The 12402-nt window shown below is 40.4% G+C and overlaps 2 protein-coding genes across 2 annotated transcripts in view; both read right to left on the reverse strand.

The window, feature by feature from the left end:
• The window catches only part of LOC138404821 (asparagine synthetase [glutamine-hydrolyzing]-like), a 28350-nt gene extending 17126 nt beyond the window's left edge, over positions 1-11224 (reverse strand). Inside the window, exon 1 of the mRNA XM_069515747.1 lies at positions 11094-11224. The gene's annotated coding sequence lies outside the window, so the exon portion shown is untranslated. The remainder of the gene's footprint in view (positions 1-11093) is intronic.
• Positions 1178-11235, reverse strand: LOC138405824 (asparagine synthetase [glutamine-hydrolyzing]-like). The gene is made up of 12 exons (XM_069515745.1): positions 11094-11235; positions 9493-9749; positions 8295-8532; positions 8034-8219; positions 7843-7944; positions 7347-7474; positions 7130-7256; positions 5992-6098; positions 3942-4042; positions 3543-3624; positions 3255-3410; positions 1178-2407 (listed from the first exon to the last, which is right to left on the reverse strand). The coding sequence occupies exons 2-12, from the start codon at positions 9739-9741 to the stop codon at positions 2198-2200; spliced, it is 1686 nt and encodes a 561-aa protein (XP_069371846.1). The 5' UTR covers positions 9742-9749; positions 11094-11235; the 3' UTR covers positions 1178-2197.
• Positions 11236-12402: the final 1167 nt, after the last annotated feature.

A 12402-nucleotide genomic window follows, 5' to 3' on the forward strand; every position in this document is an offset into this window, starting at 1 on the left:
CCCCCCCCTTCATTTCCTTTTGTTCCCCTGTATTACTTGTTATTTATCCATCGCCCCGAACCAGTCCTGGGAGAGGCTGTCCACACCGAGCCCGGTTCTGCTGGAGGTTTCTTCCACCTGGGAGTTTTTCCTTCCCGCAAGCTCATGCTTGCTCGGTGTGGAACAAGTTGGATTTTGTGTTTCTTAAGATCTTGGACTTTTGTGCAGCACCCTGAGACAACTGTGTGTTGTGATACCGTGCTATATAAATACATTTGATTGATTGATACTAGAGACTCAAATTATTTTGTTGGGTATATTCATTTAGAAAAAGGCCTTGAATTATTAAGGTCTATTCAATCTATTTCAACACCTTTATGCACAGGTGTTACATGAGCAGTTTTACAAACCTAAGGAAATGTACCAGTAATAATGAGACGGTTAAATATGCATGTTATGTAGCTGACAGCAAATGGAGCGTAATATGTTTGTATGGGGCTTTACCTGGGTGTCAAGATTAATAGTGGAGATAGATCTATTATCTGATCTGAGACTGAACACTTATCAGCTGTGGTGAGAGTGAAGTGCATTTATTTTTTTAAGCTGTCAAAAAGTAAGAGTGACCAGGGTCCCTGCGTTATGTATGATTCACAATATGGGGAGCAGAGATGAAACATAGATTGTTCAAAGCATTTAATCTGGCTAAAGATTCGACAAAACTCTGTCTGTCTGTGACACGATACATTCTGTATCAATAAACAGTGACGTTTGAAAGAAAGCTGCAGAGAGCATTACCACAGGCTAAGAAAACAACCCATTCCAAACAGGTATGTTTAGAACAGGCACTGCACTAATTCATGAAATTTGAGCTGCTGTAAAAACACTGGGCTGCAAAATTTCTGGCAATAACTGATTCATTTGAGTTCAGGACAATTCTGAAGTCATTTTGATGTCTTTTTTGTTGTATGGCTTTGGAGAAATAACAAATTAAAAGACAGACAATTGTGCATTTAAGTCTTCATCTCTAAAAATTCAGAAGATCACTGAAAGACTGTCATTTTAATTTATAGATATAGAAAATCTATACAATAAAAGTCCAACGTCTGTACATTTAAAACACAACTTGAGCTGCTGTAAAAACCCTCGTATCCGGCAGTGACTACTGGATTTAAATTAAGAACATCATTGACTACACATATACTGGTAATCAGTTATTTTATTGTGTCAATTTGACAGTTAAGGGGAAGCTTATGAGGGAAAATTGAATTACACAGCTAAGCGAACAGTTCTCCATTTACCAGGCATTTACTGTTGTGAAATCATATTCAACATTCCAGATAAACCATCACCATTTTCTAAAATTCACTTTCAAATTCGTGACACCTTAATTTTATTTGTGGAAATACCAGAATGGTACGTTTCACTGCTTTTTTTTTTTGCATCTACACCTTATTGACCCAGTTCCTGACCCAAAACCACTATTCTTAGACCTGTCAAATTTAGACTAGGTTATAACAGAGAGGCTTTGTTGTCTTGCTTATTGTGGGTTTTCAAAGGTGATATATATAGATTTAGTTTATTATTTCAATCAGGTTATCAACACCAGACATATTTTAGGTGCCATCTGCTGTTTTTGTGATCATCAAATTGAACAGATTTGCTTTCATTTTAATCTAACAGCAAGTTTTCTCTTGTCTCAATGCAACCCAAGGCTTTTTTGCTGTTTTCTTAGATCTTCTATCTTTCTTCTTGTACTTACCTACATAGTGTTTTAACTTCGGTGTACAGCAGTGCAAATGCTGAACAGGCGAATGGCAAAGGCTGCCAACATGCTGTTTTAACTACACTGCAGATGTTCAAGGTGTTACTTTTTTGAAAACAGAATTGCAGAAACAGTGAGCTAAGTTTAAGAGAGCCTGTAGCAGGTTGTCGAAAGAGAAAAAATTACAGGGTGCAGCTGAAGCACATACATCAGCCTTATGACTTTCAAATGGTTACTAACCTGTGATATATCCCAAAAGAAAATTGTAAAGTGAATAAGTACGACAAAGAATACAGCTACATCTGAAAATGAGCAAAACTACACAAATTAAATTCTACTAAGTTAAATTTCCCTGTAAGTTCAAACTAAAGAAAACTACGTATGACACAAATGGAATATAAAGAGGGTCATCATAAAGCTGACTGAAAGACTAAGGCACTAAACTGTTCCCGTCCATTACTGGTCTTTATCTGGTTTGTAGATAGACAGGGTCCGGGCTGAGGGGTCGGTGGCATTGATCCAGCGAGGCATCCAGTAATGGGAGAGCCACTCCTCCCGACCTGGATAGAACTTCTCAAACACCTGTCGGAAGTAGTAGGCCTCTTTGTTGCATGGAGGCAAGTGAGGGAACGTCTTGTGAGCCTTTTCCATCTGATCATCGTTCACCTGAGAGAAGACAGATCAGATTAGACACCATGAGTAAAATAAAATTGGCAAAAACAGTCTCCTGATAAAATCCCTTTGATCGCAAACAACAGCTAATATGTGTACCTTAAAGGTTCTCAAATACATTTTAAACATAAACGGAGCAGCAAAGATCTGACTTCTATGTAAATATATAGTGGAGTTGGTCTCCTGAGCAGAGAATGAAGTCACTATCCCTGTGTGAGTTGTTCATAAATACTCTGCACATGCAGCGGTTAGGGAGAGTTGACTGTCCAGTGTCGCATCCAGGTTCATAGCACTCTGGGTGGGGGCTACCACGGAGTTGTCAATGGTAATAGTCAGGTCATGAAGATGAAGTTGATGGAACAAATTTTTGTCGTACAATAAGTCAATAATTAATTTTATCATTATTTTTATGACAATTGAACGTTTATCTCTGCTCAATGTGTGTTGTGTTTTCCAGTGGGTTCAGTTTCCCAGAGATTGTAATAATTTTAGTGTCCATATCTACCTTGATCTCTACCTTTTCTTTTGCATTGCAAAGTGCATTACTACAATTTTCTAAATAAGTCATGGAATAAGTTTATCCATGAGTGGAAGTGGACATTGGAGGCAGATGTTGATTGCATGTGGTGCAAAATTGGATTCTTTATCTACTCCACAAATCCACAGGTGAAGCTGCTATATGTACAATACATACAAAGTTAATACATTCTTAATAACCTACATACATAACTACTGATTTACACTTTAATATTTCTTCTTCTCCAAATGTGAAAGGAATGAAATTAAACACCAGTATCAGCTGCTGTATCAGCTGCCATCTTGGTCCTACATTAACACATACCATGGATTGTAGGTGTTCCTGCAGGTAGGTGTACCAGGACTTCTTCACAGACATCATACCATCACTGAAGGCTTCTTTACGCCTCCACAGGATCTCCTCAGGGATCAAGTTGAGACCTTTGAAGGATTCCCTGAGAAGGTGCTTTTCCACTCCGTGCTGCTTACACAGGACCAACAACACAATTATAACTGTAATAATTATTATTTATTTCTGTGCCTGTTTTGGACATCAGACATCTGTAGTGAAGAAAACTGTCAGACAACACCCTTGCTGCAAACATCAACTGACCCGAGGAATCCTCATCTCCTCAGGCAGGGAGAGGTAGTATGCTGTGAATCTGTGGTCCAGGAAGGGCACTCTGAGCTCCAGACTAAAAAACACATTTACAAAGTCATTCACTCATTATATGATCTCTGCAAATAAAGAGCTGGGATGATGACTGCTGGGCACATGGGTAAAGGATATGTAGTCAGAGAAAAACATTGTAAACGTTGCCAAACCCCCATGAGAAACAAAAATTACAACAAAAGAAACAGTAATTACATACAATTTATATGATTTTGTCACATTTTCTATTTCTTACATTTGATCAAAATCAGTTTTACCTTATTGATTTTGATGGACATGACAGTGTAATTTTTCTAAATAGTAATTCTTTGAGCTGATAAATTAGGTGAGAGTTGCTACCCATGTGCAGAAGTGGTGCGATCAGCACGAAGAACATCGAACAGGTAGAGTTCCTTCAACAGACGAACACTGTCCTCTGCTGCTGCTTTGGGGGTTGGAGCCTGGAGGAGGAACACAGATCTGTCACTAGCTACACTTTGTTCAAGTTTAAGATACTGAAACCCTTCACATTCATAAGATGGAATATACCTGTTGGCTTCTCTGAACTAACAGCCAAATCACACTTACAAAAAACTCATGACAACAATCTTAATAGCTGTATCTGTAACACTTTTATCACATCACGAGTCCGAAATGAATACAGTCAGATAGATTAAATGTGCCTGCTTCTCCACCTTCTACAATCAATGCAAAAAAGAAAATATATATATTGTTGAAGACATCAAAATCTGCCTGAAACACATACTGTAGATTACAGTGTTATCTGCATATAATTGAGTATGACAGTCAGAGCATATTTGTGGGAAGTCATTAATTTAAAAAAAATCGTAGAGGCCCTAAAGATGAACCTTGCTGTACAACTTTATCCATGATCTTGAATTCTGATTGTTTGCCCTGAAAAGAACCACAGTGATGTTTGTAATGGACATAAGAGTTAAACCATAGCTAGGAAGATTTGGAAAGACAAATAACATAAAGTGTATCAATAAGGAGGTAAATTATCGATCTATAAATAATTGTAGGTGGGTCTATTGTTGAAATCCAAATTGTTCGCCCTTTTTATACAATGTGGTAACTCCGGTACATTTCCATGGATTTCCACATTTATGGAACTTCACATTTTGATAAGGAGAAATGAAATAAATCAGAAAGAAGATATGCCAGAACATGAGGCAAGCTGGATTTGACATTCATTCAGTTTATACTTGTGTGTCTTTATTAGGGCTGCACGATTTATTGGAAATTTATTGTCATCGCGTTATCACCAAGTGCAATATACATTTTGCAAAACTGCTTGAACTGTGATAAATGGGGTTCCATGTGCCATGCATTCACACTCTGCAATCAGATGGAGGCCTGCTGCCCTAGATTATAAATTAAAGATATTCAGATCCTTCACAGGGTTTTTCCGTCAATGTGCGTGTGAACATGAACGTGGCTCCAAGGGAGGATATCAGAGGACGTTTAGGCTAAATACATGACAAGCAAACAAGTTGCAAATGTACACTATTTACATACCAACCAGGTCAGGGTCCCGCAAGATGCAAAGGCCCAGCCTGAGAGGCAGAAGAGCTGCATAGGTTAGGCTGCATGACACAAGACTGACCTATAGACAGGTAAAGACCTCACCAGATGCAGAGGCCAAACCTGTAACCAGGATAGCCCCAGCTGACCTAGGTAGACTACAAACCATTAAAAGATATGCATGGCTTGGGCCTTTTTATTAACAAGTCACACCCATTACCCGTTTGCCCGAAGGAGGGGCTAGCTTCGACGTTTAAATGGTAGAACCTTGTAAATGTAGACTGTGATGCCCATGAGGCTGCTGCACATACGGCAGCAGCTGAGTTACATAAAGCCCATGAAGTAGCCACAGCACAGGTCGAGTGCTCTCGAACCCCAGATGGTGCAGGCACACCTGAGAGCTCAACTTACCGGACCTTTAGTGTGCTCCTGCCCTGATCCTTAATGAGTGGTGGTTATAATTATGCAGCCGCAGGACATTGCTATAACAATTAACGTAGCTGAAAACAATCGATTATGTTCTGTCCCTGCATCAATGAAGAGTCTTCCACGTCCACATCGCAATGCATTGGCAAAACAATGAATTTCCACCCCTACTTCCTAGTATTAAGGTCCTGCTGCCTTGTACTGTGCGAAAGGCAAACTCTGGGTAAAGTCAGGACCCAATTCTCAAGACTTTACCTGCACGTCATGTCTGAAAACAGCTCATGTGTACCAAATTTTAAGGAATTCCGTCAAGGTGTTCTTGAGATATCTGGGGACATTCTCATCAACATGTCCCGGACGGATGGACAACCCACAACACATAAAGCCTCAAAACAGCAACAAAACCTGAATTTGACTGATTGAGTTATTGACGACTTGCCTTGTGGAAGTAAATGTATCCCTGAGTCAGCTCATCAGAACCCTCTCCAGAGAAGATCACCACACTGTCTGACTTCTGCTTGATGTATTTTGAAATCAAGTACATCCCTGAAGTGGAACACACAGAAGTAGAAATGTCATTAAAAGGAGACGGCACAGTTGATGACCTTAATAGAAAGATAGGTGATATGAGAAATGAGTGAGGTACATACAAGATTCTCTGAGAGGTGTTTTTTAGGATTTTTTAAAAAGGTCTACACAACTGCTGCTCCCACTAAGGGTCTTCTGTGCCAAATTCCAACATCTAATAATAAAATGGGGACATCTGTTGAAATCTAACTTCAAACATTATCTGAAGAAGAGAACAAAACAAAACACATTTGAACCCACTTTAAATATAATGCTGCAAAGTGAGTGTGGAGTTCTGTCAGGAGAGACGCTCAGCGGCAAAATCACTTGACACTGAAGTGACACAATGTAAAGATGTTGAGTAATGTTACTTTACCGAATTAATTACTTGTGGTTATTTTAATTGGACGTTTTTAACTTTTTATTATCAATCACGATCATTTCACAGCACAGTTAGTGGCATTGCTGTTGCCCTCACTGACCTTTTGACTTTAAAGTAATTCCACTGGTGTCCAGTGCTATTCAAATAGTTAAATCAGGAGGAAAAGGAATGCAGCGATTCAGCATAACAGACACTGTGAGCAGCCGAAATGTGAGGGACTACAGTCCAGATAATCATTTTTTTTGTCACCTCAAAGTCTCAAAAAGAAATGAGTCTGTATTCATAGCATGTGACAAAGCATTGTATCAGTAGCATGAACCTCTCACAGAAATGGACTGGAGGATTCAAGTACATTTCAAATAAAGGGGTTTTCTATGCAATATAGTGTAACTGCAAATTGGCACTCAAAATGTAACTACCAATGTAACATCCTAGTGTTCAGTTTTCTGTTTCATTTAATTTTAATTATAACTGTTTTTTATTCTAATTTCATGTCATTTTAAATCATTGTCAAAAAACACAGCATCATGGTACATTTTACAATTTCAGTTGGCCGGATAGCAGTTTGGCAAGCCACTTACACTGCATTATGTTTTTGTGTTCATGTGATATTTCATTTTGCACTCACCAACAGAGGCACGTATTGTAGTGATGTCATATGTCTCCAAGTGGGAGATCACTTCCTCTACTGCTTGGATGCCTTCTTCCGCAGTGAAGTTTACCTCATGGTGTTCACTGCCAATATGAGCTGCAACCTGACAAACACAAAACACGATCAAATGTCCAATTTTTTTCTTTCCAAGAGAACCAACCACACACATCGCTTATCAGACAGTTCTGTGGACCTTGCGAGCAGCAATGACATCTGGACTGTCTTCTGAGCCAATTGAAAAAGTCTGGATGGGATACTGCAGCTTCTCCTCTTTGGCCAGTTTCACCAGTGTAGCAGCAACTAAACTGGAGTCCAGGCCACCTGAAGAAAAGAGGATCGTCGACACAAAGATCCATTCCAAAACGTTTTATCATTAACACTTTCCAAGAAGTATCTAAATTCAGGCTATGTCAATGTCAACAAAATACTGAACAAATTACTAAATTTCATGTCAAGTGTAAAAGTGTTACACGATGAAAATATGCTAATAAACCGGACCTATAATTTATATTATCTTACCAAGTCTTATCTTTACAGTCGGTGTGCAATGTGATTGACTTCATCATCGTTTTTTTTAATAAGGGCTTCTGTTAAAATATAATATATAATTTACCTTCAAAATTTCATGGGACAAATAGACACTAGAGCAGTTTCCGTATATATTTTGGGATGGCAGAAATATAAATTACCTGACAGAAGACAACCAATTCTCCTTTGAGCCATTAGACGTTTCCTTACAGCATTCTCAAACAGACTTCTGATGTTGCTTTTCACTGCTTCCTCATCAAAGCCTGTGGAGACAACAGTTTCAAAGAATGCTAAACAAAATGCTTCTCAAATCATTCAAATCTACAGTAGTTAAGAATGAGCAATCACATACTTGTAGGTAGTTTCTCCAAGGAGTCATACATGGCATGTGCAGGCTCCTGTGTGCAGCAGTGAAACTGTTCCATCTGAATAGAGTGAACTTTGCCATTCTGCTTTAAATCAAAGGCCTCAACGTGCCCAGGAAGAAAAGGAACAATGTTGGCAGGGGTGGCCATTGCATGGGTAATTTCTGTAAGGCCTGTGATCAGAATAACAAGAAGTTAAGCAGCGTTTTTTTTAACTAGAGTATAAAATGGGGGTAATAAACCATTACCTTTGGCCTCTGAGCAGACTGCAAGGAATCCATCATCTGTGAGGAGTTTGAACAGAGGACGCACACCATACGTATCCCGTCCCAAAAAGACTTTCCTGTTGGCAGTGTCCAGCAGAATGAAAGCAAACACACCATCCAGCAGAGAAGCCATCTTCTGGATGCCAAAGCGGTCATAGAGGTGGAGCAAAATCTCACCGTCCACATTGGTCTGGTGATCGAACTCAAACTGCTCCCTCAGCTGAAAGAACATAGCGCACAAGGGTCTAATTTAATTTCTCTGGTTCTTTATGTGAACAGATAACATGTGAGTAAACCTTTTTAAATTATTTAAAAAGACTATACCAATTAACTGCTTCCTGAACTCAAAAGTTCCAACTGGCCTGCATGCATTTTAACTGGCTGCTTTCTTGAATCAACCAAGCAAGATGGCTGCAGAGATTTGCCTCAGGGGAATGATTTTTTTCTCATTCATTTGTTTTATCTCCCTGTATTACAGATAGAACTTGTTGTGTAAAATGGGGGTTTACGAAGACCGAGAGACAGTGGAAGAAGTCTGTCTCTGTGCTCCATGGTCATATGAAGTGTTCTTTAACAATGATAACAATGAACATCCCTCTCATAGACTCATAGATGAAGGTGTCAACAGCTTGTTCACGACAACAGCAAGGACGACCGATTCTCCAGTTTGGGGTTCTGTGACTGAGTCGCGCTTCACCGAGCTCTGAATAAGCAGATGAACAGCTCTTTGTGCAGCAGCAGTGGTACAGCTTCAGAGTTCAGCAGACTAAGTACTGCAGCCGCTGCACTTGTCGTGACTCAATTGCTGTGGATCACTTTTACAGTTTCAGAAAGTAAGCAGCAAACAACATAGCCACAGGCATAGCAAACAACCCAAACGGTGGCCCGTTTAGAAGTTTAACTATAACCATGACCATTTTGGTTACTATAGTTTTAAATTCAAGCTGTCACACTTTTTTCATCCCCACTGTGTGCTTAAAATCTAGGCTTGTTTCAGCATAACAAACACGGGGAGTATTATCCACGGGTTGTGTGATAGTTCTGTGTGTTTGGATCTGTGACTATTTCAACAGTGTCTCAGTATAACATAGGAATTGAGCATGTATTATTTTATCAAGGGCAGAGTTTCTGAAACTTCCACCAGGTAATGTCTCTGAGGATGCAGCTTGCTTATCCTTACCGTGTGATGGTTGTAAATTTCTCCGTTGTAGCAGAGCCACAAGAAAGGAAACTTCTTGATGCGTAAGGGTTGCATGCCATACAGCTTGTCCACGATAGCCAGCCGGTGGAAACCAAAGCAGCAGTTGGTGAAGCCATTGACATTCTCAAAGCGGAAGGCATCAGGGCCCCTGTGAGCAATCTTCATGGCACTAGTGCACTGAACTGACAGGCACTCATCACTGCCAAACAAAGCCCAGATTCCACACATGTCGACCGCTGGAAAAAGAGAGACAGGCACATACAGTATTTATTCATACGAGGTTTAATAACAGTAATGTGTGACATTTAAATAACTCAGGCCTGGATCTCAAGGTGGGTAGGGGCGGGCAATGCCCATCCAAATTTCTACTCCGGACATGCAGTTTGTCAACTTTATTCTTTCCCATTTGAATCTGTCAATCACATTAACTTCAATCGCCCTGCGAGAATTTCTTGTTTTCTGAATTGCTGGTTGAACATAGGAATGGGATTAAAAAACTATTCTCTGGTTAAAAAGAATTCATGAAAAGGACGGATCGATCATAATCACAAGTTTCGTTTGTGTTGCTGCCTTCAGGTGCTGTCAAAAAACCCAAAACACTACACAGAGGACCACCAAGCCAAAGTGTGTACGCAGTGTGTTCACATCTACTAAAGCAAACCAGGCTGTTGAACTTGTTTTCTAACATATTTTAAATTACTGACACCTGCATCATCAGTCTCAATCCAGGCCTCAAATAACTGGCATACAAACTAAAAGGAGTCCAGTTCTAACACCTACTGGTGTATAATATAGTAGTCTTACTCTTCGTCATTGAAAGCATTAATATCAGGGGTGAAATCAACAGAATATTTTCAATAGTGAGCTTGTAACACTTGTTCCATGGGAACAGACACTGTCTCCACTGTCTACAAAAGGGTGAAGGATTGATTTCCCAGGTGCAGCTGTGCCAAGCCTTTTTCTGAAAGCACTACTGGCACACTGTGTTAACATCAGTGTTACACCAGACACCCAGTGAGAGGCTCCTGATAGGACAGCATTACTTTGGCTTTTCAAGTTAAAAGAAAAGCTTGTAAAGGCACCTGGCACATGACACTGGGATATCAGTATCATCACCTCTGCATGCATGCATGTAGATTCTCAATCAGATCTTGTTTAATTCGAATTTGTGAGGAACACTTCCCGGACTCTTAACGGTGTCACTCGGGGGACCGTGCGGTGCGGGGGGGTTTTCTTGAACTAATGTCATGCTCCTTTCAAATCACGCCGATGCCCGTTTGAAAACAGCACCGATTCAAAGTGCGCTTCGAGGTGTGCAGAAACTTTAACACCGGACGACCTCTGATAAAAGATGACGCTGCGCTGTCGCACGCAGACGCACGTATCGCCGACGGGGAGGTGATGAAGTGTTTCATCAGAGAGCTGATGAAACACTGGTGGCAGGATCGCACACGCCGCACTGACACCTCAGCCCCCCCCCCCCCCCCACGTGCCACCGCGCTATTTATCACCGACATCTAAAGTGGAATCAAACGCGTAGAAGCGGGATCCGCTTCGGTTTTCCTCGCTGAGTCACGTACCTCGTTCTGGACGATCCGCGATGTCCCTCGTCGCGCTGGACTCCGGTCACACTGGTGCGTCTGCTCCGCTCGCAGGCGTGAGGACAACCTCCGGATGCTCCCGCTACTCGCACCGACTCAGAAGTGGCTAAAAGAACTAAAGAAAAATGGCCACTCGAGCCTGGTCTATGGGTGACACGCAGCCGAAACCTGCAATAGAAATAGTCACGGTCTCTTCGTGTAATTTGTTCAGTTGCTGTAGGAGGAGAATGAGTTTATAACTGTGTTAAACTGTGTGAGGGCTGTGAATTACAAGTACAAGTACAAGTACAAGTCAAACCATGACCACGTTGAGCCCCGCCCCGAATTGCACACTGTAGTCAGGGGCTTCTCCAAGTTTACGCATAATTAATGAGTGGTCGCTTTGAGGGACAATGGGTGACGTCACAGTAACCAGGCCCACCCTGCAGTCTCGGACAATAGACAATATAGAATAACGGTTTCTTTTTTTTGTCACGCTTAACAATCAGAGAAGTTACTCATGTGATGACTTCACCTCATGGTTTATCCCGTCTAATGCAAAGTGATACTCGTTTTCAAGAGGAATAAGTTGTATACTTTGCACAATCCGGTCTCTAGTGCTTACTTACAACTTATTACACAACCCGTCCCCTGGTCTTATATTATGTTTTGTATTTGATTTAATTTTGTTTCCTATTTTTATACTTGCACAAATACAACACAGCAAATAACTTGCACGTGTAAGTCAGCTTGACAATAAACATACATTTTATGAGATAATTCAGATGCAGATAAAAACAAAACAAATTGTACTATGATGAAGCAGAATCTTTGATGCAATTATTTTACCACTGTATCCATTCAATTACTTTTCCTTGGACTCGATTGAAGAATAATATATTGTGTAAATCTAATGTAATGTTAAATTTGAGTGTAAAAATATCATAACATTTTTAAATGTGCAATTTATAACACTGAGTTAAATATAAACCTGATCATTCTGTATGCTAAATTTCACAGGACTTCTATATGAATTTAAAGATTATATCAAGTCCATTATAGACACTAAAACAAGCAACCAAACTGCTCAGGGCCTTCAGAAACTTCTGAGGTAAGAGGTCTGAGGTGGTGAACACTCAAAGAGGGGGAGCGTTCATATTTTGTGAACAGGGTAAACGCAACCCCATCTGAAGGCTGAAGGAACACCCTGGAAGTCTTAGTACCTACAAGAAACAGTCAGGCTATTTTTCCGAACAAAGTTCCTCCAACCACACTCAAATAATATAAAAACTGCAATGAAGCACAGCAC

This window comes from Paralichthys olivaceus, chromosome 20 (genome assembly GCF_024713975.1).
Source record: "Paralichthys olivaceus isolate ysfri-2021 chromosome 20, ASM2471397v2, whole genome shotgun sequence".
Classification (NCBI taxonomy): domain Eukaryota; kingdom Metazoa; phylum Chordata; class Actinopteri; order Pleuronectiformes; family Paralichthyidae; genus Paralichthys; species Paralichthys olivaceus.